Source organism: Mycena indigotica (assembly GCF_014461135.1).
Source record: "Mycena indigotica strain 171206Taipei chromosome Unknown Mind.scaff0004, whole genome shotgun sequence".
In the NCBI taxonomy this organism is placed as follows: Eukaryota; Fungi; Basidiomycota; class Agaricomycetes; order Agaricales; family Mycenaceae; genus Mycena; species Mycena indigotica.
This window is the reverse complement of record NW_023503003.1, coordinates 5,476,011-5,501,142: the sequence shown is the minus strand read 5'-3', so window position 1 is coordinate 5,501,142 and position 25,132 is coordinate 5,476,011. Positions and strand designations below refer to the sequence as shown.

The 25,132-nt window shown below is 50.0% G+C and overlaps 7 protein-coding genes across 7 annotated transcripts; 4 read left to right on the top strand and 3 right to left on the bottom strand.

Annotated features, from left to right (window-relative positions):
- Positions 1–621: 621 nt before the first annotated feature.
- MIND_00551300 (Small nuclear ribonucleoprotein) lies at positions 622–2,387 on the top strand (the record flags this gene model as incomplete). The annotated part of the gene is made up of 3 exons (XM_037362292.1): positions 622–828; positions 902–1,676; positions 1,747–2,387. 3 exons carry the CDS (start codon positions 622–624, stop codon positions 2,385–2,387), a joined length of 1,623 nt encoding a protein of 540 aa, XP_037222584.1.
- A 313-nt stretch (positions 2,388–2,700) lies between these two features.
- Positions 2,701–6,997, top strand: MIND_00551200 (AP-1 complex subunit gamma; the record flags this gene model as incomplete). The annotated part of the gene is made up of 19 exons (XM_037362291.1): positions 2,701–2,770; positions 2,819–3,064; positions 3,117–3,450; positions 3,502–3,599; positions 3,930–3,973; positions 4,018–4,295; positions 4,347–4,488; positions 4,541–4,714; positions 4,761–4,856; positions 4,938–5,092; positions 5,142–5,339; positions 5,395–5,453; positions 5,500–5,511; positions 5,552–5,715; positions 5,765–6,062; positions 6,108–6,154; positions 6,200–6,278; positions 6,329–6,858; positions 6,914–6,997. 19 exons carry the CDS (start codon positions 2,701–2,703, stop codon positions 6,995–6,997), a joined length of 3,108 nt encoding a protein of 1,035 aa, XP_037222583.1.
- Positions 6,998–10,689: 3,692 nt separating this feature from the next.
- Positions 10,690–12,158, bottom strand: MIND_00551100 (Indoleamine 2 3-dioxygenase family protein; the record flags this gene model as incomplete). The annotated part of the gene is made up of 3 exons (XM_037362290.1): positions 10,690–10,874; positions 10,923–11,674; positions 11,725–12,158. The coding sequence occupies 3 exons, from the start codon at positions 12,156–12,158 to the stop codon at positions 10,690–10,692; spliced, it is 1,371 nt and encodes a 456-aa protein (XP_037222582.1).
- Positions 12,159–12,959: 801 nt separating this feature from the next.
- Positions 12,960–14,629, bottom strand: MIND_00551000 (uncharacterized protein; the record flags this gene model as incomplete). Its single annotated transcript, XM_037362289.1, has 6 exons — positions 12,960–13,327; positions 13,377–13,696; positions 13,742–14,150; positions 14,215–14,327; positions 14,383–14,474; positions 14,519–14,629. 6 exons carry the CDS (start codon positions 14,627–14,629, stop codon positions 12,960–12,962), a joined length of 1,413 nt encoding a protein of 470 aa, XP_037222581.1.
- Positions 14,630–15,429: 800 nt separating this feature from the next.
- On the top strand, positions 15,430–17,611 carry MIND_00550900 (F-box domain-containing protein; the record flags this gene model as incomplete). The annotated part of the gene is made up of 5 exons (XM_037362288.1): positions 15,430–15,513; positions 15,562–16,001; positions 16,050–16,275; positions 16,326–16,997; positions 17,045–17,611. 5 exons carry the CDS (start codon positions 15,430–15,432, stop codon positions 17,609–17,611), a joined length of 1,989 nt encoding a protein of 662 aa, XP_037222580.1.
- A 491-nt stretch (positions 17,612–18,102) lies between these two features.
- MIND_00550800 (Calmodulin-like domain protein kinase) lies at positions 18,103–20,180 on the top strand (the record flags this gene model as incomplete). The annotated part of the gene is made up of 7 exons (XM_037362287.1): positions 18,103–18,498; positions 18,547–18,633; positions 18,679–19,440; positions 19,489–19,560; positions 19,609–19,902; positions 19,950–20,107; positions 20,159–20,180. 7 exons carry the CDS (start codon positions 18,103–18,105, stop codon positions 20,178–20,180), a joined length of 1,791 nt encoding a protein of 596 aa, XP_037222579.1.
- Positions 20,181–20,710: 530 nt separating this feature from the next.
- Positions 20,711–24,933, bottom strand: MIND_00550700 (CAP-Gly domain-containing protein; the record flags this gene model as incomplete). The annotated part of the gene is made up of 13 exons (XM_037362286.1): positions 20,711–21,154; positions 21,203–21,992; positions 22,042–22,141; positions 22,189–22,358; positions 22,411–22,610; positions 22,664–23,033; positions 23,084–23,201; positions 23,251–23,362; positions 23,413–23,549; positions 23,600–24,215; positions 24,264–24,529; positions 24,591–24,648; positions 24,697–24,933. The coding sequence occupies 13 exons, from the start codon at positions 24,931–24,933 to the stop codon at positions 20,711–20,713; spliced, it is 3,618 nt and encodes a 1,205-aa protein (XP_037222578.1).
- Positions 24,934–25,132: the final 199 nt, after the last annotated feature.

Below are 25,132 nucleotides of genomic sequence, written 5' to 3'. Positions count from 1 at the left end.
CCCAGAACACCCAGAACATATCCAGCCAACCCTGTCGCCGATGTCAGGAAACTCGCCTGTCCATGCCAATTGACAGCGCCATTCGAGTGGTCAAAACAGAGCCTGTTGAGAGCTCTAAAGACGACGACATAGACCTGGTAGATTTGCCACCGCCAGGTCCCTTCCTTGAAAACGACATTAACTCGAGCATTCACCTATACAACGCATTCCTTCTTCCCCTTGCTGGGTTCGATAAAATTCTCCCTTTACTACTGGAGAAACTGCCTTGAAGGGGCAAATTGCAGCTCGACAGTCGGACTACCGCAACCGTCGCTTCAATCGCACAACCAGTGCCGATGCATTTGAGGCAGAAGATGGAAGAGAGCTGGAAGGCGGCTACAAGGATGCCATGCGGCTGACTCGTTTTGAGCAAGAGGAGGCCAGGGTACATCGCGCCATCCAAGAGAAAGAACGACGAGAGAAGGAGGATGAAAAGATGAAGATGGACTGCCTCCTGCCGCCGAACTTGACGACGTTGCTCTCAAGCTTGCTGCTGCTAAAGAACTTCCCATAGCAAATCAAGAAACTGGTAAACGTAAACGTCGATGAGATCCGAAACCTGGTGAAGAAGAGGCTGGCGAAATGGCTACTCCAGCTGATACCCCCAATGCTGAACCAATCAAACGTTCGAGATGGGACCAAACTCCTCTAGTAGCGAGTGGTGGTATCGAGCAACCTATGGAACGAATCATCATGAACGCACCTGGCGTCATGCAGGACGACAAACACAACAGATATCTCACCGACGAAGAGCTCAACATTATCCTCCCTGCCACTGGCTATGTCATTGTGACTCCTCCAGCTGGTTACGCGCCCACCATTGCTCCTCGTCGATCGATGGCAACTCCCATCGGTCACCCAGGAGGATTCCAAATCAAGGAAGGCTCGACGCGCCGCCGCCATTGCTGCTGCTGCCGGTCTTGCCCCAGAACTTCCGACTGAAATCCCTGGTGTTGGTGCCCTCACGTTCTTCAAAGCGGAGGACAGTCAATATTTCGCCAAAATTTCCAAGGAAGAAGACGAAACAGAGCTTTCGGTCGACAAAATGAAGGAGCGCAAGATCGTGCGTCTTCTTCTCAAAATCAAGAACGGCACTCCCCCCGTCCGAAAGACTGCCCTTCGTCAAATCACTGACAAGGCTCGCGAGTTTGGTGCCGGTCCGTTGTTCGATAAAATTCTCCCTTTACTAATGGAACGCACACTGGAGGACCAAGAACGACATTTGCTTGTGAAGGTTATCGATCGAGTCCTGTACAAGCTGGATGATCTTGTTCGCCCATACGTGCACAAGATTCTTGTCGTCATTGAACCATTGCTCATTGACGAAGATTACTACGCCCGTGTTGAAGGACGTGAAATCATTTTCAACCTGTCCAAAGCTGCTGGTCTCGCCCATATGATATCTACCATGCGTCCAGATATCGATCATGCTGACGAGTATATACACAACACCACCGCTCGCGCTTTCTCAGTTGTAGCTTCGGCACTGGGTATTCCGTCCCTTCTTCCTTTCCTCAAGGCCGTCTGCAACTCGAAAAAGTCACGGCAAGCTCGACACACCGGCATTCGTATTGTCCAGCAGATTGCCATCATGATGGGTTGTGCTGTTCTCCCTCATCTCTGCAATCTCATCGATTGTATTGCCAAGGGGTTGTCCGATGAACAACCGAACCATGACTGCATTGGGACTTGCTGCCCTCGCTGAAGCTGCCGCCCCTTACGGAATTGAGTCTTTCGATAACGTGCTGAAGCCCCTCTGGACAGGTATTCGCTTGCATCGTGGAAAGGGTTTAGCCGCATTCCTCAAGGCCATCGGCTTTATCATCCCTCTCATGGACCCGGAATACGCGTCCTACTATACCAAAGAAGTCACGGTGATCCTCATTCGTGAGTTCCAAACCTCAGACGAAGAAATCGTCTTCAAGGTCGTTAAACAATGCACGGCTACCGAGGGTGTTACTCTTGGCTACATCAAGCACGACATCCTCCCTGATTTCTTCAAATCGTTCTGGGTTCGTCGGATGGCCCTTGATCGGAGGAACTATCGTCAAGTCGTTGAAACGACAGTCGAACTTGCCGAGAAAGCTGGTGTCGCAGAAATTGTGGGTAGGATTGTGAACGAGTTGAAGGATGAAGCGGAGCCTTACCGCAAGATGGTAATGGAAACAATCACCAATGTCGTGGAGAAGCTCGGCGCCTCTGACATCGACGAGCGTTTGGAGGTGCGCCTCGTTGATGGTATCATCTATTCGTTCCAAGAGCAGACGACGGAAGACCAAGTCATGCTGGATGGCTTCGGTACCGTTGTGAATGCTCTCGGCATTCGCGTTAAACCATACCTCACCTAAATCGTTTCCACCATCCTCTGGCGCTTAAACAACAAGAGTGCCAAAGTTCGTCAACAGGCTGCTGATCTCACAACTCGTCTTGGCATCGTCATCAAGCAGTGTGGCGAGGACCAGCTGCTGAGCAAACTCGGGCTTGTGCTTTTCGAACAGTTGGGTGAGGAGTATCCTGACACTCTTGGTTCCATCATCGCAGCCGAGGGAGCGATTGCCAATATTGTCGGTATGACCCAAATGAACCCACCTGTCAAAGATCTTCGTGAGTCTTATTCTGCTTTCTTTTTATAGATCACTAACTTGTTTGTCAGTTCCCTGAATGATACCAATTCTTCGCAACAGGCACGAAAAGGTGCAAGAAGCTTCGATCAACTTGATTGGTCGTATCGGTAAGCATTCACTCTCGACCATATCGTCCCCGCTCATGATTTTAACAGCGGATCGCGGGGCTGAGTTTGTGCCAGCTCGTGAATGGATGCCCATTTGCTTCGAGTTGCTGGATCTCCTCAAGGCCCACAAAAAGGGCATTCATCGAGCAGCCGTCAACACATTTGGCTATATCGCCAAAAGTTTGGGGCCTCAAGATGTCTTGTCCGTTTTGCTGACCAATCTTCGCGTCCAAGAGCGCCAGAGCCGTGTATGCAGCACAGTTGCAATTGCGATTGTCGCAGAAACGTGTGGTCGTGAGTCTTTTCGTCTCTCTTCGGGTTGATTCGATGACTGAATGCACGATAGCTTTCACCTGCATCGATGCCTTTTTGAACGAATATCGAACAGCCGAGCTCAATGTTCGGACAGGCTGTCTAACAGCCCTTTCTTTCGTCTTCGAATATGTTGGACCACAGTCAGCCTATTACCGTGATTCAGTCGTCACAATGCTTGAGGACGCACTCACCAACCGTGATCTGGTTCACCGACAAACAGCAAGCACCATTGTCAAACACCTTGCTCTTGGTGTTGCTGGATTAGGTTGCGAAGACTCAATGATGCATTTGATGAACTTGGTTTGGCCGAATTGCTTTTCGAAACGTCGCCCCGTGTTATCGGTGCAGTCGTGGACGCTATTGAGGTAATGTGTGTCACACTTGGGCCAGGCGTTCCCCTCAGCTATGTTCTTCAGGGTCTCTTCCATCCTGCCAGAGAGGTTTATTGGCGCATCTATAACGTGCTCTATCTCGGGAGCAGCTGACGCCTTGGTTCCTTTCTATCCTGACCTTGGTGAACTGAGTGAAGGACCCAACGCTTACAATCGCAGTGCCCTTCAAGTCTTTATTTGAACGATATCGTAGCTCAATGTATTCCTCTGTACTAGCTAGAACTGTAATCATAGATTTTTTTGCTGCCAATTTCTTCTCTTCTGTCACATGTGACTTGGCCTCCAACGACATTCACTGTCGCCGACATCGGCCAGTCGCAACCAACCTAATTGCCTTTCCTTCAACTTAAGGAACTTACAGGGACTGACGCCACTCCTTTTATCGCGCTATGGTCTATAATAATCTGAAAGGTTGGTTGTGGATTTCTGTCTCCGTTCAAGTCGTCTGATAGTCCCGACTCCAGCCCTCATCAAAGGCATCCGCGCCTGCAAAGTAGTGAATGTGGCGAGAAATTGCTATGCTTCTAACTATCGCGACAGACCGTGGCCGATGAGCACGCTCTCATCCAGCAGGAATCTGCAGCAATACGGACGTCATTCAAGGAAGAGGACTCGTTTGCGCGACACAACAATGATATCGCGAAACTCCTCTACATCCATATGCTTGGGTCACCTGCTCACTTTGGGCAGATACTAGAGTGCTTAAGGCTGGTCGCCAGTCCACGTTTTGCCGACAAACGGTTAGGATATTTGGGGATCATGTTGCTTTTGGATAAGAGCCAGGAGACTCTGACATTGGTCACCAACTCGTTGAAAAAGTGCGTGCTTGAGCTCTCCTCTGTTTGCGCCGGGTAATCGTGAATTCTCAGCGACATGAATCACTCCAACGCGTATGTTGTTGGGCTGGCCCTATGCACATTCGCAAACATAGCATCGGAGGAGATGTCAAGAGACCTGGCAAATGAAATCGAGAAACTTTTGGGCTCAAGCAGCACTTACATTCGCAAGAAGGTGCGTTCATCAAAAAGCCTCGTCAGTTCTCCTTTTGCTGAATCAGCTTTAGGCGGCACTGTGCGCGCTTCGTGTGATCAAGAAAGTCCCGGAACTCACCAACCACTTTATTTCCAAAGCAAAGAACTTATTGACCGACCGAAATCACGGCGTCCTGCTGTCTTCAATAACACTCGTCACTGAAATGTGCCATTCAGAGCCTGTGATACGGGACGAGTTCCGAAACGTGGGTTTTACCTTTTCCCAAACAGCACAAAATGAAGTTTCTTCAGGCCGTACCTCTTCTCGTTCGCAACCTCAAGTCTCTTGTAACGACAGGCTATAGTCCAGAGCACGACGTTTCAGGCATCACAGACCCCTTCTTACAAGTCAAAATTTTGTGATTCCTCCGTTTTCTTGGTCGGGGTGATGAAACAGCGAGCGAAGCTATAAATGATATCCTCGCACAGGTTGCGACCAACACTGACTCCACGAAGAATGTTGGCAACTCGATTCTTTACGAGACCGTTCTCACTGTTCTGGATATCGAAGCCGACACTGGACTGCGCGTCGTTGCTATCAACATTTTGGGAAAGTTTTTGAGCAATCGGGATAACAACATTCGGTGAGCATTTTTACTTCACTCCCATCTGTTGGTTAATGCTTGGACCAAGTTATGTTGCGCTGAACACGCTGAATAAGGTGGTTTCATTGGACACCAACGCCGTATACAAAGGCATTGCAACATTATTCTGGACTGCTTGCGAGATGGCGACATATCGATCAGGCGGCGAGCTCTGGAGCTATCTTATGCTCTCATTAATGAAGGCAATGTCCGCGTGCTTGTTCAAGAATTGCTCGCCTTCCTTGAAGTAGCCGACGACGAATTCAAGCTTGGAATGACCACACAAATATCTCTCGCTGCAGAACGATTCGCGCCAAACAAACAGTGGCACATCGACACTGTCCTTTGATTCCTGCGACTGGTGAGGGTCCCCTGATTCCCAGTGCATACTCATCGCCGTCGACTAGGCTGGAAACTTCGTGCGGGAAGAGATATTGTCCGCCTTCATTCGTATGGTAGCGCATACACCAGAACTGCAAGCATATACTGCATCAAAGCTCTATGTTGCTTTGATGGCCGATATTTCTCAAGAGTCTCTAACCCTCGCTGCAACCTGGGTCATCGGTGAATATAGTGAACTGCTGTTGGAGGGAGGAATTGTGGACGAGGACCCACGCAAACCTGTGTGTTTTTTTAACAGTTTTATTTCAAATACCCTCTTACCTTGAGCAGGTCTCGGACAAGCAATTAATTGACTTGCTGGTGTCGATTCTCGATTCACCATATGCCAACCTCCTTATGCGACAGTTTGTGCTGACTGCAGTCACGAAGATTTCATCGCTGCCAGCAGTCGGTGTAACTCAGCATGAGCGTATTTCAGAGCTTCTATTACAATACGCAACGAGTCCTGAGTTAGAACTGCAACAGCAAGCCATCGAGTTCGTTAGCCTGTTTAATCTTGGTCAAGTCAAGAAGGGTGTCTTGGAGAAAATACCGCCTCCGGAACTGAAAGCTACTGTTATCGCTGTCGGTGCGTATTTTATTACTCTTGTGGACACTGTCTCACTCTGCACAGTCAGTGAACAGAAACCAGTTGGCTCAACGAAAGCCACTGTTGTCGACGTACGTTCTGAAAGCACGTTTGCCTGATGTTACTTAACAACTTAGGATCTTCTGGGTTCGGACGACGCAGTTACTACTAGTCCTGCAACAAACGTCACGAAAAGCAACGATGATCTTCTCCGTGGTCTCTTGGTTGGGGGGGATATGAACCCGACCAGCAGTCAACCAGTCAAGCGAGAGGAGACCCTCCTCCCGTTTTCGTGGATTTATGCCCAGCCGACTCGGACTTGGCTGCCGCTATTGCAGCCTATGACTCCGCTTCCGACCCACAAGGTCTCCAGGCGGAGGGTATACTGCACGTTCTAGGACTAGCTCAACCGCCTCCTTTGCTGGAAGACAAGCATCCGAACATACCCAAAATCGAATGGCCGCCCAAATCCATACCGAAAACATACGGTAGCTCAGCCAAAACTTCAGAGTTGGGTTCGCCCAAGCTCATATCGACCCAGTCTCCAGAGTTGGATTCATTCCGTGGTCGAATGATTAACCAGGCTCGCAGTTATTCCCTCGTCCCATCCACCATCGCTCCATGGCCTTCAAATTTCGACTCAAATGGCCCCGTCAGGCACCTGAAAGATACTGTCAACAATGTTGGGCCAGAAAGCCAGGATGGCCATAACGCGGATATCGAACCAGATCTTGACGGGATGCAAGGCAATGTTGCCAGAGGGATACTGCCCCCGTCGACGGGGATAACAATGGCAGTGCGCTTACTGAAAGAGTTGGAGTCAGAGTATGTCAAAGTCTCCAAAAACGCAGGTAAAGTTCACTATCGCGCAAGATTGCGGCATCGTGCTCATCCGTACATCGCAGGTCGTTGTCAAGGAGAGACTCAAGCTATAGGATCCTTCTATTCCCCGCCTGATTCCGTCCTATTGGCGATGGTACAGCAATGGCAACCGGCAACAATTTTGTTAGTCTCAGCCTCTGCAACAGCTATGATATATGAAATCCACTATATTCAACGCATATTCTTGGTCGATTACACTAATACTTATGAGATTGGACGAGCACGAAGTAAGCCTCCCAGCGCAGTTGCGAATGTCTGGCAACAATAACAACAATCTTGTTGCGCCGGGCTATAAATTATTCAGAGTAAACGAAGAGGTTTGGAGTAGTATCGTCTGTCCCTGTACCGCTCTCTGCGGGAACATACCGCACGTCGTGCGCTGATTTCAGGAGCTGATGCCGTTATGATTTGCGTCAAGTTCCGAATGAATCTATGAGTTGACCTGTGAGCATTCATGCAGCTCATGCTTGGCAATGGTAAGGGGAGATCAAAGCTCAAGCTAGCTGCAATGCTTGCCATTGAGGGCATTGGGATAGTATCTGAACTCGATACTATGCTGGTGCCGTATCGCTATATGCCGCGAGTGCATGACATACTTCCCGCGGCAACCACCGTTTGCTGATCCCACCAGCTCTGCTCAATGATCTCAGCATCGTCGGACAACCCGTCTCAGGCTATAAAGACGGTTGAACTTGTAAGTGTCGCATTCCTGCGTCTTTTCCTCCTGAGCTGATGAGCGGCGAATCTGAAGTACAGTCTCCGAGTCCTCTGCTCTCCATTTCTGCGGAACACCAAGGCTACGTAAACGACGTCCTGGCAAATCTAGGTTTTCTACCATTGGAGTCGGCGGGTCCCCAGCAGCCTATTTCTCTAGGAAAGCGTCGTCATGGGCCCCCAAGGAATGCGCAAGTCAATTTCTTTTCTCTGGATTGTACTGAGCCACTGACAGTGCCAACCGCGGAGCTTTTCACCAAATCATCGACGCCGCCAAATTCGCGCCACGCGGTGCCGACGCGTTTTGGGATATGAGATGCATACTAGAGTATGGCTGTCTTAAGTCATTCGATGAGTCTGCGAGCGACCGCTTTGCTCAGCTGCCAGCGAGGTGCGTGCACATCTATTGCAGCAACGAACCCATGCTAATTCTATGAAAGCGAGCATGCTGAACATCACGCGGAGGTCTTCTCAAAAATCTTTGCTACCTGTCGCTTCCAGGTGTTGCCCGTTCTTCAACAGCTTTATTTCGATTCGAAGACCACTCCTGCACCATGGACTGCTTTGGGCGCCCGGGTAAGTGTGCGATGTAGTTGTTGCATATGCTTCAATATTGTCCTATAGCTTGCGAAAGCCGCCCGCGACGCCCGTACCCAAGACACAAACACTTTCAAGAATAATCTGCGCATTCTGCTCCCCATACCCGGATCTGATTTTTTTTTACCCGCCTATCGAACAAGGGGCAAGCAAATCCCTACGCGGCATGGCTCACCCGCAGCTGCGGATGCTAATAATGCCGTGGAAGGATCGTATTCATTTTCCTCCCCTAGTTTATACGAAGGCTTCCGAGTAAGACATCTATTTCCTTGTTTTCCATCTGACTGACATCCGCGTCTAGAAACCCGGAACCTCTTTCGTGATTATACCTCTCTTTGTCAAAGTCTTGCTCTACTAATGAAATGCCTAGTGCTGAGGCCGAAGTGTAAATCCAATCGATCTATACCTCCAACTAACGCGTTTTAGAATTCACCAGCAGATTATCGCCAACAAGTATACGCCGTCAGCTAATCGCTTCCCATCATTTTGCTATGACGAAGGAGAGTGGGACCCCGACGCATATCAATCCAACCTCTTCAAAATGGTCACTATCGTATGAGTGCGTCTACCCTTTCTTTATCATGCCAAGTTTTCACGAACAAAAGGGCATTCGACTTCTATTTGTTACGCGCACCGATGTCAGCCATGAATCGGATGATAACATCCCGAATGGGTGCTTGGCCTCAATCCACAATACCTACAAGGTCACGGCACACATCGTGGCGTATGTTGTTGTTCAGGCAAGCCCTCCATTTCTTGATACTTGGCCTGACAGGTGCACAAGATGCGTATTGCAATGAGCAATGTTCTCCAATGGACAAACAAGGAAAGCAAGAAATACAAGTTCAGCGACCTGTATGAGAAGGTTCTCCGCACATTCGAGGACCGCTCCAATCCTGATTTACCCGAGTGGGGGGAAGAAACGCTCGACTGGTTGACAGAGTACGTCACATATCCTCGTAGACTTGCTTGCTGACTGGTATTAGACGAGTTTTTGGCGATGGCGCTGATGAAGGAGAGGAAGTTGACGAGCTTGAGCCAAGTGACGATGAAGCTATTGTCCAGAGCCGTCGCCGGGCAGCCGGGCGGCAAATTGACCCTGAGCCTCCCCAGCCATGATTGTTGGACTGTTGCTTCACGGTGCGCTCTTGTGTTGTTCTTTGTTCCTTGCTGAAAATTACACCAGTCGTCTTCCACCCAACAACAATATCCAATCCCCACGCATTCATACGCATTGCATTTCGACACAACTGGCAATAATCGGACTATCGTCACGAGCACCTGCTCTTCACTTTTCTCTCCTCTCCAATACTCTACTACGCGCTTTATTACTACTCGTTTGCTTGTCTGCGCTCTTTGTATGCAGTTATAAAATATAATAACCCACCTAATTTGGCTGCATACCTGGGAATGTTTACTGGTTGCCTACAATAAGAACAGAGTAAGTAAGGGTGTATAGGATAGCCCTACTCTCTCAGTGGGTTTATAGATCTCTATAATATTTGGCAAGTCAATAATCACTTCATATCCTTGCTCCCGCTGAGAAGTGCTACTAAGATTATCAATACACTGCAAGAAAAGAAGAGAATTATGTTAAGTTACTAGTCATTGCGCGATGAACGGTGACGAGCAAGTACTTCATATCCTTAGTATGGCTAAAAAGTGCTCCGAAGAGTATCACTACACTGCAACAAACAGAGAGAATGGTGTGGAGTTATTGGTTCTTGCGCGACGAACAGCGACCAGGAAGCATTAACAAGATGAGCTGCTTGCTATATGAACCCCATAGGGTTGTTGAACTTGCTAGGGAGTCTCAACAACTTACCCATTTGAAGATCCCCTTGCATTGGCCTTGTTGGAATCGACTTAGGATTCGTAGTATTTACAGGAACTTTTATGATTAGTAACCCCTTCATAACCGACTTGCGAGTCTCGGGTCACTTTGGTGATGTGTCACTCGTCACATTTGTCACTTCTGTTAGCTCTTCTGTTTATTTCGGTTGCCGCGTCTTTGGTCCACGTATGTTGGCTTATCTTACAGAGCTCGCAAGCTCATTAGCCATGCACAGACCTCGATAAAATCCAACTAATACCCGCTTCATAACGCTTGTCAACTTGAACTTACTGGGAAGCTCGCCATTCACAGAATAGACTCGTTCCCAGAATACAAATGCCATGGCCTATGAACGTCAACCCTGACTTGAGCTAAATCTGGTGCATTTCATTCATGTACTTGCTACTAATCCCTGTGCAACCGCCTAATCGTCTTTGTTCTCCGAACGACTTCTAGGCCGTGAACAAGAACCAAGTATTTGACTCGATGCAAGCAGTACCACATTACCACAGATACTCGACAATTCAACCGCGAAAGGAAAATATGGGTCAATTTCGTCCAAGGAGCTGATAAATCTACGAGTACTGATGCGAGCAATTTTCAAGCAGCTCTTTCCTTGACATACTTGTCGACCTCCTTCTTCAAGGTATCTCTCTGCACGATCGTGCGCTCCATAATGTCCTCGCAGCCGTCCAGATCGTGCTCAGCGTCGTCCCACACTCGAATCATCGCGTCCATGACGGCTATCAGCTGGTTCGGGAGCCAAGTGACAATGGGGCTGCCGCCTGTCGTAGCCAGTTCAGCGCTGGTGTTGTGGAGAAAAGAGCACTCACCAGTTGCGGTTGGATGTGCCGTTTTCTTCAAGATATACTCCCTCGTAAAGCACCAATGCCGCCATCTGAAGTCGCGGATCTGATTCAAGATTCGCAAATACGCGCTTGCGCTGTCTCTGTGGGCTAGTGCAAACTCCTTGACGTTGATGTTGCGGGACCGAATATTGACGAACTCAAGGAACTCGCGGTGGTTTCCTGGCCGATACGCCCTAAAGTCCTTCAAGATGTCCGTCAACGGTGTTTCGGGCATGGTGATCTGGCAGAAGTTATCGCAGAGAGGAATGATACTGTCGTTGGCCCCGGACTCGCCACGGAACGACAACGGCTCCTCTGAAACGCCTTCGTAGATGACGCCGTTGGGGAACATGGACTGGGAGGTGATGCCGAATATGAAAGTGCGGAAGGAGGTGTAATCGTTGGCCTTGCTTTTCCCCCACATTTTTTCCATGACCTCGTTGACGACTTCCATAGCACGAACGATGGCTTCGAGTCCTTGGACAAACCCGTCGCGGTCGTTTGCAGTGCAAGCGCTTAAAGCAGACATGACACCAGCGATAAGGGGACCCGAATTGCGAACCATGTCAACGTGAACAAGGACAAACCCTGCCTCAGATGAGGTGGGGTCTAGTCCATGCTCAAAAGCTCGAATGAGGCGAAGGTTAGAGTACTCCAAGCCTTTTGCGGGATCGACCAAACGATAGTTGTATAGCGCGTAGGAGCCAGCATATTCCATGAATGGCTTGAAGCCGGCGCTGCTCGGTGTTGTCAAGCAATGATATAGGGAGGAATATAATTTACGCACATTTCAGCGCACCGTGAGATGGGCAACGCAATATTCTTCGGCAACACATCTCTAGCCAGACCATATGGCTCCCCTCTCACAAATCGTTCGTGGCAAGGCTCGAGGAGGTATGCGGATGCGAGGAACGAGTAATCGCGATAAAGGGCATTTTGGAGCGGGAGATTCTCCCTGTATTTCTCCACCGCCCATGTAAGATCCGGTAGCTCCTTGACGGCCTCTCCCAGCGAACCACTCGCAAGCAGGCCAGGAGTCCCATCAAGTTTCTTGATTGGCATGCGCGACAGAAGACTTTCGAATGGCGCAAACTCGGCTGGTAGCTCGATAATGGGCTCTGCTCGGGGAAGGAATCCACGGCTGGTAGAAACCATGAATGCTGGAAGACTGGTGTCTTCTGGGCGGGTATCGTCTAAGACGGTGAAGGTTCCGACAGCCATGATTGGAGGTTTGTTTGATCTTTGCCGGTCTCCCAGCCCTTTATATGGGCCAGCCACGTCCTGTGATCGACTCGGGAAGTGGTAGATAGATCAGGGCAATGAGCAATTAGTCATATATTCCTTCGCCATAGTTAGGGGCTGGCGGCGTGGTTGTCTGCACATATCGTTTTGGGGGCCAGAAAGTACTGTTGAATGCTGTATATGGCGCACAAGTAGGCTGTAATGGGGGAGAAACTGCTGTAAAACGAGTGGATGGTCCGAGGGAGAGGCCCGAGTCCAACGGGCCTTTTGCACGTGATGGCGAATTTCGATCTGGTCTCCAAGTTCTGGGCATGTTTCATTTCGACCGGGCGGAACCAGAGATGTCGTCTGCGTGTATGCCGCGGCTAGCAGGCGAGAAATCGTTGCTCATGCAGTCGTTCAAAACCGGCTGGTCAAGTTAAATTTTTTTTTGCTCATCAGCATCGCTAATACTTGGTATTTCGAGCTCGAGAAGGTTTGTTTGTTATGTGTGCGTTGTCCCAGATTTTTTTTTCTTTTTGGTCGGTCACGGTGGCCGTAGCATCGCCGACGCGCAACTGTTACCAGACTCGGAGAAGGTCCGGGAATTAATCTCCTTGAACAGAACTGACCCATAAACTTTCGACTGTAGAGTATATCGCGTTGGGTTGGTGATTTCGTGGTGATGGTTGGAACGCATACATGATTTTCAAGTTATTACATACAACGATACATGTATGTACATGTCATCAACTCCTTCGCAGCGATGCGCCGATGAAAAAATTCCTCAAAGGTATGTAATTACTCCATGTTGTATGTACATAAACTAGGAGAACATGTATCCTGGAGCCAGTCTCTGCGTTTTTGGCACCGGACCTCTGCTTGGACTGGCGCAATACGAGCCATGGGCTGCTCGGTCAGTAACGATGCACTGTTCGTCTGCCTTCTTGTGTTTGCCAATGCAATAGTTGGTTGGATGTCGTCCCCCAACCCTTGCGCAGTCCTGGCAACTTTCGTAGTCTTTTCCTTGAACAATTTCTTGGTCTGGCTTCCAAACTTTCTTGCATGATATCCGGGCGCAAGTTCTGTAACACGCGCAGTCGTGCGAGTGTCGAGAAGCATCATCTTGCCTACATCGAGCACTGCAGTACCACGCAACTCGACACGCGCTGCACTCGAAGGTGCAGTACCCGCGGTTTCGACAGTTGGGTGTCTGACATTTATTATTCTCCTGGACTGACGGGTAGGGCGTTGGTTGGTGAGACTGGTTGGGTGCGGGGGGTGCGAGATCGAGATACTGGAATAAAGGAGTTGGATCCACACTTCCATTGGCGTAGACGCCGTCAAGGAATCGTATCCCATACTTGCAATTGTCGCATGCCGGCTTGAGAAGCTGCTGGAAGGCGACTTGGTTGTAGCGTGCTGCTTTGAATAAGCCGATGGACGCGAGGTCTGTACTGGCGGCGACTCCGTAAATGTGAATGGCCTGACGCTGCTGATGTTGCGAACTTGGCGGCGTCGGTTCCAGTCGAAGAAGACTAAAACATGTCAATAGAGGTGATTGAAAATAATATGCCGATTACCCCAGCAATGCAGGGAGCTCCGCACAGTCACCCGTATGAACATTGGACCCGTGGAGTTGGCGAACACTTGGAATGGCTGCATTGAACGTAGGGAATGCGCTTGTCCAGCTTTGCACTCGTGCTTCGCGGGCACTTTGTTTTGAACGTCCTTGAGGGCCACCGAAGGAGGTCGAAATTGACCCGATGATTGGACTCGGGCCGCTTCCCGCCCGATACATGATGCATGCAGTCGCAGGAGGGGCGATTTCTTCATCAGCCGATGGCTCGCCACTAAAATAAGCTTCGTGCAAAATTTCACCCCAGTTGATATAAGTAGCCAAGACCCTGAGCTCGACTTCGGCCACCGCGACATCCGTTATATTCTGGTTCCGAGAAAATGGGAACAAGTCTGTCTCAGCGATGACGAATCCTGTCCAATTGTCAATGGACATCAGTAACTTTGCGTTTTGGTCAAGCAAAGGAAAGCAAAACACCTAACGCAGCATAAATGTCAGAAATGTTGAGCGTCAACCCGTGCGCTCCTTGGACATCTGTGGACTTGACGTGGTGAACCCCTTTATGATGAAGGCGGCTTTTTTTGCGGTCGCTGGAGTTGGTCACTTAGCGAACTTAGTCCAGATGATCGCCCAGATTTTACGCACAAGCACTCTGTGATGAAATCACGCAAGGCAAAGTTTTGCCCGCCGTGTGTAACACTTGGGTATACGCTCCTCATAAGCAGGTAGTTCCGAATCTGATCATTTATGAGCTCAGAAGTGGTCGAAGGAGTGAAACTACCTCTGGAGCGGGGCAAGTAAAATGGTCCTCATTGACGGCCGATATAAGATTGGGTGATGCATTCCCTTGATAGACTGTTACAGGTCTGCCAGCTTGTCGGTAGTTGGCCATGAGAAGTTGTCAAGTATTGTTGTGCGAGGAAGATGAGCGAGTGGCTCTGTTGGAATGGAGTTGGAAAGACAAATTTCCCCCCATTTATACCTCCTGTGGTACTGGTTGCATCTGAGGCTATGGCGAGTCCATGAAGCATACTTTGTTCTTGTTCACTTCGTCGAAGTCGTTCAGAGAACAAAGAGATAATTAGGCGGTTGCGCGGGGATCAGTAGCGAATGAAATGCACCATGTTTAGCTCAAGTAAGGGTTTACGTTCATCGGCCATGTCATTTGTATTCTGGGAACGAGTCTCCTAGTATTCTGTGGCTGGCGATTCAGACTTCAAGTTCCCAGTAAGTTCAAGTTGACAAGCGTTATGAAGCTGGTATTCGTTGGATTGTATGGAGGTCTGTACATGACTGATGAGCTTGCGAGCGCTATGGGATAAGGCAAGATACGTAGACCAAAGGTGCCAGTGCCGAATCACGGTCAACCGGCGAAATACTTAGAATTAACAGATGTGACGACTGTGACGAGTGACAGATTCCATTATGGTCGACCTTGTATGTGGCCTTGTCCAGTCGTTTTTGGTTAACGCCGTCACTGGCTTCCGGTACAAAGCGAATCCGTGGTTTGCTTCCCAACACGGCAATTGATTGCGTTACTAGGCAAGAACAACAGACGTACGACATTTTGAAGTTGGGAATGTGTTGTGTTGGCTTGCGTTCCTCTCTGTAGGTGAGTAATTCTCGTGCTTCTCCAGGTACTACCAGTACTGACAAGTCCCTGCATTTCTCAGGCCTTCCAACATCCGCTCAATGCGCTTTCTTGACCTCCAGGAGGATGTGCTCCTCCTTACCTGTTCCCTTCTCTCCGTTGGCGATATCCTGCTTCTTCGACAGGTGCGTAGCCTCCATTTTTGACCCTGATTCTTTTGCTTATGGAACCAGGTCTGCTCTACAATGGATCGTTTAATGCGGTTGAAGTCAGTTTGGCTCACCCAGCTTGCCTGGCTTTTACGCCAGGGCATTCGAATACCAGCATATATTGAGGATCACCTAGCCTTGAGCTCACCCGAGTTGGAATTGCTTGTGCGGCGGCTCTCGTACGCCTCGCAAAAATGGACGCAGACAGAAAATCGATCGCCGTTTCGGACGTGGTCTATCAACCTGCCTCAATCGATCACCTGGCTTCATCTGGCTCAAGGAAGATGGCTGTTTGTTGCCTCCTCGGACGATAAAGTCAGCAAACTCAGCTGCTGGGATATTTTTCGCATATTCAAAGGAAACACGGAACCCATTGCCCAGGGCTACTTACCAGATGTGGTCAAGACCGGAAAAGCTGAAGTTCAAGATCGTGAGATTGTGCTAGCTCTTGGTCTAGGCTCACAGTAAGTCATACACTACTTGTGTTGCTCAAGTTGATCGAGCAAGTACAGGTCCAACTCCACGCGCATCATTACGCTGCGCAATGTACGCAAAGAGTACTCTCTCCTCGAAATCGCTTGTATTCCGCATTCAACACACGTTCTGATGCTATCGGGCTCATTCGTTGGTTGCGCCATTCGTCAACAGAGCAATGTTCCGCATTTAATCAACTGGAGAGAATCCCGAATAGTCGAAATCCTGCCTCCTCCCGGCGGCCTCGAAGCTCACGGTCGTAGAGTGCGTATCCTGAACTTGATCTTGTGCACCAAAATTGATGGTAACGGTAGAACGTGCCGCTGGCCATGACGCTATGGGATGACAAGCTCGTCATCATTCGCAGCCTGGCTCTCGAACTCTACGACTTCCCGTCTGCTGCTACTGAGGCTTCAGTCGCTTATCGTGGGAGTATCAAGCCACCCACGATCTGGGAAGTTCAAGTGCTTCCTCTTGATTTGGCTGATTCGCCCTTGCGCCTTGTTATCCTCTCTCCAGTTGGCCTGGAACTCATCGCCTTAGATCCCCTTCGGATTCATGAGCTCTACGAAAGCGATGAAACCTGCCCAACTACCTGCATCGTACGAGACCTACCAGACTGGTTATTCGATTACCCTTGGTACCGACTTTGCGTCACTCCCGATGGAACACGAGCAACCTGGCTTGAAGCTGCCCATCTTGGAGAAGAAGACTACCATCATCCTCGCTTTCTGTCCGTTCTGTTACCTGTAGAACCGGAGCAAGTCAATCAAAACAACACACCGCAAGTATGGGAAATTGACCCACAGAGCGACCCTGCCATCTGGGCTCGACCGCAAATCAAAGTTGACGAAACTCTGGGTCTCACCGTAGTTGGAAACTGCTTTGGAGAGCTTGGAATATATGACTTTGCTCATGGAACTGCATTTCCGAGCAATGACCTCAACCGTGTGGATGACTCGGTTAATGGTCATTCACTATCAGAAGTAATTGGTCGACTTTTCTGTGTACTGCCGAATTGACACACTAACAGAGTCCGATTCAATTGTCTCATCGACGAGGACCAAGGTCGAGAATGACGCAAGCCGAATTCCGAGATGCAACTGCTCATTGGTCGCAAGATGGAATAGTTGATTGGATTTGGGTTAATGACTGGTACGAAGATCGTGACTGGGCGCGTGTGTTTCGTTGGGGCGAAGATCCCGGCCGCTTCGGTTGGTCGATAGACCACGAATATGGCTTCCCCGGGGAGGTCCTACTACAAGCCTACACCCCACGCGAATACGCAGGGGACACTCCGTGTATTCTTTTCCGAGTTGGCAACCGCTATCTTGTCGAGGATGGGGACGGGTTTATTCGTTCGTGGCCAAATAACGTCGATCACGGGTTCATCGTCGAGGCCTCCGACATTGAAGACCCAATGCATCCCACGATTGAAACAGAAAATAGCGTATTCTGGAAATCATTTCGAATGGATTGGAAAACCCGCACTCCTCGGCGTAATCGATGGGTTGAGCAGCAGGAAAGAGGCGGTTGTACCGACTTGAACTTGCATTGGCAAGAGGACGCGGTTGCGACAAATGATGCTACAGAGGAATGAACGGCAGGAGACATCTGACCGACCTGTTTGGTGATTTCTCAGTCGTTGGCTTCCTCTACTTGCCAATAATCAGTGGATTTTACGATGGTAGGTATATTTGTAACACTGAGAGAGGACACAGATGCGGAAAGTGAACCCTATCATTAATCACGTGATTTCCACATATCTTATCGGCTGCGGAAGCCGGCGCGTTTGTTTTCGAATGCACTTGAAGCTGAAGTATCACAGGCTTAGGCGGCGGGGGGCTGGGAACTGCACGGTTGTACATTCACAAATCTCTGCTAGTGGCGCGGACCGAAGGGAACCGGCATCTGTCAATCATGAATAAGATAACCTCAACGGAGTTGCGACCTTTACTTCAAAGTAAACCATCCCAGAAACCTTTCCCCCACTCTCCAATGGCTCAGACAAGACACAGCATTTCGCGATCTATATTTCTGGGGACCGTGACTGTGACAAGGTAACGTATTCGTTCTTGACCTCGAACCACGATGTGGTCCATAGTGCCACTCGCGATCGTATCTCGTGTCTTTTCTCGCTTCTGTCGAAGCATAGCCCTCCCTAGCTGCGTGGTAACCTTGGGTGTCCTCAGAGTCGTGGTTCAACGGGTCGCAACACCCCCTTCGCCGACCTTGACAGCCACAACGACCAGGACCGTGACGTATATATTGAGATTCCCTCTTCTTCTCACTCTCCCACCCGCCCCTCCTCCTCCTCCCACAAAGACGTTTCCAGTCTTTATACCAGGCACAGTGCCACTTGGTTACGGATTGTACAATCGGCCAAGTGGCACTTCATATCTTTTCTTTGCCTTCGGGTTCGTCTCTCTTGGGGTAGTTTACGCGACAGCAAATCGGCTAGGCTTCGCCAAGACTCTTGGAAAGAATGTAAGACGAACTTTTCATAAGCCAGCAAGTGGCTAACATTTACGCCAGCCAACTCGAGGTCGCGACAAGCTCCAAACTAGCGTCGCTAATCTTCTCAAGAGTTTCCGTGTGTCCTGTCGAGCTACTGCAGAAGAGGTATGTCAGATATTAACCATGATAGTCAGGCGTTAACCAAACCAGGTTGCTGCTTGTTACAATGCATATTCCGCCGCCGTTGTGGGTTTCCCGTCCTCATCGAAATTCCGCACACTGTTGGATCAGACAATCCAAGGTCGAGACAAGCTTCGCACCATTGTGCTCGATGTCTTTCATCAAGTGGCTACCTATTTTGAGGCGTATGCTGCCGCAATCGTCGGCCGTCGCGACATCCAATACGCGTTGAGATTACTCGGACTGTTGCTTATATACGACCACACCAACATCTTCGTCGTGCACGACATCGCTGAGGCTTTTTGCAAGTGGTGGCTTCTTCTTTGTCGCCCTGACCCTGGCGGAGCATTCCAAACTGCTGGCAAAACGTATCCCTTCGTTCCTGGCCATCCATCGAGCTGGGACGACTTCCTCCAATACATCACACTCGACGAGGAATCGTTCTGGGGCTGTGCCAACTGGAAAACTCTCAGCTATGCCGGTTTCGTTCCGACTATATGCCACAAGCAACTCCAGCTTGTCAGACCGCTTGGTCGCGGAGGATTCGGAGAGATCGTTGAAGGGGTAACTGGGACCGGCAAACACGTAGCCGTCAAACGAATCTGCAAGGGCGACTGGGTTCCACGTCGCAGTCGGCGAACCCCTGACGGGAGAGAACAACACCAGGAACGGAAAATGGTCATGGAGGGCTTTCTGCGCGAAGTTATTGTGTCGAGATTGATGATGGAGCATGCCTGCTTCCTCGACATATACGGCGTTTGGCACGACACGAGTTATTTTTACCTTGCGATGGTTGGCCTCTGGCTCTTTCCGTACGCTTTACTGATCCAGCGTTTAAAGGAAATGGGCCAGTCGTGTATTAGCAACCTGCAAATCGAACGGTTACACACTTATTCGCTGGGGCGGCAGTTGGTAGGCTTTCCCCGTCGATGGCTAGAGCATAGGCTGACGTCAGCTTAGATTAACGGTGTACAAGCACTCCACAAGAACGGAATAGTCCACCGCGATATCAAACCCGACAATCTTCTCCTCAATGGTGAACAGCTGAAGATCATCGATTTCGGTATAGCGCATATTTTTGACGATGCATCGAACGTTGGCTTCTGGGTGGATTTGCCGGGTCGCGAGTCGTTGCAAGACAAAGCTGGGACACCAGGTTATATGTCACCATTGGTGGAGAAGCAGAAGCCCTACGCGTTCGATGCAGATCTGTGGAGTGTTGGTGTAACTTTGTTCCAGTGGGTGAGGGGAGAGGTACGCGATTCATTTTTTATTGTCCTTTCGACTAATTATTTCTCCAGTATGTGTTTCCAGAGTTCCACCCCCGCGGCGCGCTCAAGGTGGGGCATAAGACCCTGACTCCGCTCGAATGGGATTTCTTCCGCAGGGTATTTTCGGTGTCTCCAGAACTTCGTTTCAACAACTGGGACGAAGTTTTGGAGCACCTCATGTGGGATGAGTCAGTCCCCCCATTCTCTCGTTCCGCTCTCAGGTGCTGACAATTCTTCAGGCTGCTTGAAGCAGCGCGCTAAGGAAGACGGATGACCGGAGAGGCTGTCGGAGGAATAAGAAGCTCTAAGGACATGCATGTGGGGACGCCCACATCGAGTCCAAAAGTCTGTTTCGTGCGGGACGCCAAGCGATTCAGACTTTTTCTTTATAGAGCAATTCCTCCGTCAGTAGTATCCGGTTTCGTCAGCGCCAAAAGTTTATTTCTTTTTTCGTCTCTCTCTCTCTCTCTCTTCTCTCTCCTGGATCTCTGTTTCTTTATTTGGCTTCTTGGATATATCGTATTTTATTGGAATATATGGATTTCATTGAATTTAGGGACAGATTGCAGTTGACAAAACGTGAGCAACGAAGCATTTTCGCAAAAGTGCTTAGAGGAATGAACTCGACCCTCAAGTTTCTGAATGCCATTCCTTTTTTACTGTCTGGAACAGAAGATACATGGGGTGAAGTGAGTAGTATGTGGGTGTACATAGGTTATGAGATAAAGTGACTGTAAGATGCAGGGGGTATGATGTAGCGATAGCATAGAAACCGAGAAAGAAAACGAGTGTTATGGCCTAATCATCGTGGCTCTATCCAACAGCCCCTTCACCCTCCGGCTCAACCGCTCTGCCTCTTGTTTGCGCTCCAAAACCTGATATGCCGGAGTCGCCTTCTTGGGCATCCACGCCCGCCCACTGGTTGTTTGCGCGCGTTTGGCGTTGAGCACGGACAGGTCGACAACGCGCGGGGCAGTAGAAAACTTGATCACGTCCCGATAGAGCAGCTTCGTCTCGGTTGCCAACGAGCGCAGTGTTGGCGGCGCCCGTGGCTCGTCTTCGTCGTCTGACGACTCCGAGTCGGAGAGCCGTGAGGGGTCAAGCGGTGGGGTTGCCATTCTGAGAATGGGTTGAGGGAGGGGCGGAAGGGCCTCGATTTCACGAAGAAGATCTTGGCCTTTGAGATATGCATTCTCGATGCGTAGATATCGAACAGTACCACGGAAAGCATCGATCTGAACAACACAGTCAGAAAAGGGAGAGAAACACAAGACGAGTCCTACCTGTTCAAGAAGATGTGACGTCTCCAAACTGCCCTCGGTCTGGGCATTCTCTGGTTCTGGCGCAACAACCCCTGGGGCTGGCCGCTGTTCAGTACCAACCAGCGTTTTCAACTTCATCCTCTCCTGCTCCGACGTATCCAAATCGCCCTGGACCTGCTCAAGCGCCTCCTCCAACTCCCGTTGCCGCCGCTTGCCATCAGCGATGATCCCGTCCTTCTCCGTAATCGCGTCGGCCTGCTTCTTCACCATCTCCATCTTGCGCTCCATCAAGTCGTTCTTGACAGTCGCCTCTTGGATCTGCTGCTCCTTCTGCTTCACCGTCCGCATCAGCCCTTGCAGTTCTTCGTTCAGCTGCGACACCCTTCGTTCCGCCTCCAGATTCACAGCAAGGCTCGTCTTGACTTCTTCAACGCGGGTAACCCATGGCGAGATGCCAGAGGCCTTGACCACGTTCTCAGCCTCCATTGTCAGCGGCAGCAGCTTGGTTCCCTCCTGAACAAGCTGTGTAATTGACTCGCCAATCGCCTCCCATGCACTGCTTCCGGGCTTCATGTCCTTCGCCACAGTTGCCAACGCGTTCTGTTTCGCCGCAGAAAGAATGGTGGTCAGCTGGAAGGGCGTTTTGTTGGCACGGACATCGCTGATGTGTGGCATGATTTGCTGGGCAAACGAAATACCAAAGTTGACAAGTTCGGGCACAAAGTTGCTGAGCCCTTTCATCTGCGGAACTAGATGCGCCTTGAGCGCGGCAGAGTCTTGGATGAGCTCCTCCATTCGTTTAGTGAGCTTTCTAAGAACCAAGGTTAGCTTAGGATAGACAAGTAAGAATATTATCGTACTTGGAGATGGCCTTTGCTGACTTGTATTGTTCCAAAAGACGCTGGAGGGGTTGCATCAACTCGGTCTGGATGTCATAACCACCCAGTTCAAGAACTGTCTCTGTAAAACCATTAAAAGCAGTTCAGTCAATCATTATATGCCCATACCTTCGTCCTGGATTAACGACGTTATTGACGTCTTCGAGAGACCGATAGAAGCGGCAAAGATATCCAAATCCGAGTCAAAGGACATGAAGTAACCTAGTTCCCGCTCGCCCAGGTCTGAATCGAATCCGCTGAAGTATGTTTCTGCAAGATGGTCGAATTGGGCAGCGATTCTAAGAAAGTAAAGTCAGATAGCTAGACAAAGCCAATTAAAAGACCACGAACTTAACTACATCGCTCACACACTCCATCTCACGGAACTCATCCCTCCTTAGCAAGTCGATATGCATATCGATTCTCTTTTCCATGGGAGCCAGTTCAGGATAAAGCCGACCAAAGTTAAGGAAGGACTCGACGTCGCAGCGGCGCATAATGGCCGCGAAACGCCTGCATAAGGTCGAGAGAGCAGCAATGCGACCTCGCATCTAAAATTATATAATTAGTCACGTGCAGATCTTCGGGCCAAAAAAAAACGTACATCGCAAACACCGACAAGGGCGTCTGAAACCGAGCCGTTCAATGAGTCGGGAAGGCCGTTATTCTGCGACACCGTCGTGTTGATAAGCTCCGTCTTGTTACCCATACGCTGGAAGAACAGATAACAGCTTGTGGCATCACTGTCTGTCTCAACATAGATTTGCGGGAGGTACGGTTGGATTATGTTGAGTAGCTCTCTACCCTCGCGCGCATCGATCTTGCGCAGTTCGAGCTCGATATTCCGGGCCTGATTCTTCGATGCGGAGGACTGCAGTTTGAGGTTGAGCGACATCATCGCGGCTGATTGCGTTGCCGCAGTTTGAGACTCTGTTTGGGCTACTTGATGTTGAGCACGCAAAGTCTCAAGCTCGCTACAATGACCAATAAGCAAGCCGTTGACAAAGAAACTGGCTGTATAGACCTCTGGAGTTGGACGACGAGTTCTCGGAACTGTCCAATGGTGCCTTCGAGGTCAGCACAAGCATCTTCCAGAGCCTCAGCCCGTCGGACATGTTCTCGAATTTGCGTGTCTTTGGATTCTTTTAGGAGAGAATGAATCACAAGTCTTAGTAAAGTTTAAAGACAAACCGAGATCTTCCATGAGAGCCCGCTCGGTCTCAACATGGTTCTCCTCCAATTCATCGTTGAGCTCTCGCAGGGCCTCGAGATCTTCGATGGTAACACGCATCTCCTCAATTTTCTGACGCGGCTTTAGAACCGAAAAGAGAAAATTAGCATAGGAAAACTTGCCTCGCCAAGCATAAGGTTACGCTCCGTCAGTTGAACCAGCATTTCTTCCGCACCAAGCGCGTCGTCAAGTTGCATTTTGAGATCCTCGATCTGAATTTCGGCATTTGCAAGCTTGATTTCAGTTGTCTCGTACTTGGCTTGAAAGTACATCAGGAAACTTGAACGCGCGTGAGCACAAATAACTCACATTGAAGTTCCTCTGTCCCAGCAACATCCCTCTCCATCTCCGCTATCCTCCTCTTCTGTTCGTGATCCGTCTCTTGGGTCATGTCGCGAAGTCGCAAAAGTGCCTCCTTTAAGCGTTCGTTCTGCTTCTCCAGCTGAACATAGGCAAGCGAGTCCTTTCCCTTGGCCATCGATCTATTTCCGGCATCATCGTCCTCCTCATCCTCCCCGCCCCCTTCTTTTAACATTTCCAACTCCACTTCCACAATCGCTAGTCGTTCCTTCACGTCCTCTAGCTCTGTTTCCGCTGTCTCTGCACGTTCTTCCGCCACCTCCTTGTCTAACATCGTCATCTCCAACTGCTCTTGAGCATCTAATATCCGGCCCTCCGATAGTTCGGCCAGTTGTTGCGCATCAGCCAGCTCTCGGCGCGTAGCAATGAGGTCTGTCTTCATGGTATTAAGCGTCGCTTGCAGTTTTGGTCGGAGAGCCACAAATGTTTCTGCGTCTGCCAGACGGGTTTCGAGTTCACGCACATGGCGCGCGTCATCGGCTCGTTTGGCTTCCAGAACTCGTATCTTTGCTCGGAGTTCTTGCAGCTCTTGGTCATCCGGGGCGCTCCGGGTCGAGATTTGTGGCTATTAAAGTTTAGAGGAGAGATATATGTTGTGTAGATAGAGAAGTACCGTTGGACCTAAAGAGGAGGGCGGTCGGACAACTGATGGCTGAGGATTGGATGAAGGGGAAGGTGATGTTGTGGCTAATGGAGAGGATAATCTTGGACCCGGGGCTGACCCGTTTACTCCATTGACTGCCGCGTTAGTTGGGGGTTCCGCAGTGCGAGCAGCAGGAGGTGAAGTCGATTGTGACGCTTTTCTCGCTGGCATTGTAAGAAGAGTTCGTTGCGCTGGCTTGGTGGGGGGATGCGGGAGCCGCAGTTGGTTTTGCGGGGCTGTCCGAGCGTGGTGAGGGTGAAGTCGTTGACGGGGGCCGCATCGAGTTAGCGCGAAGACTGTTTGTCCTTTGGTGCCCGACAGATGGCCGCTTTACTGGAGGAGCAGGCGTTCGAGGCTAAACCCACAGTTGAAATAAACACGAGAGCGCAAGTAAGTCGCGTACCTCTGGCTCCATCCCCAACACCCCCTTGAGTTGACTGGCGCGCACAAATAGTCCGTATAGCGGCTTGCAGTTGAAGTAGACAACGCCCCCGACCGTGCCATCGTTCTTCCCGTTCGGCTCATACAACTCTAGTCCGATCCATTTCCCAGCCATAAACGATGTTGCCCCAATAAAACGAACGACACCGCGACCAGCAGTGACCTCGACGATAGAGCCGAGCCGCACTTCTGTCGACATTGCGAGCGTATGGTATTAAGGTAAGAAGAAGGAGCGAGGCGCCAGCCTGGCGAAAGAGCGAGCCACGAAGGAGGTGGTGAAAGGACGAATGCGGAAAGGGTGGTGACGTAAGCGACCACTTTTCTCAACTAAACATACAGTATCGATGATTCCATTCGAGAACGCGCACCCCTCTCTGCTCCCATTTGACCTCTATCGC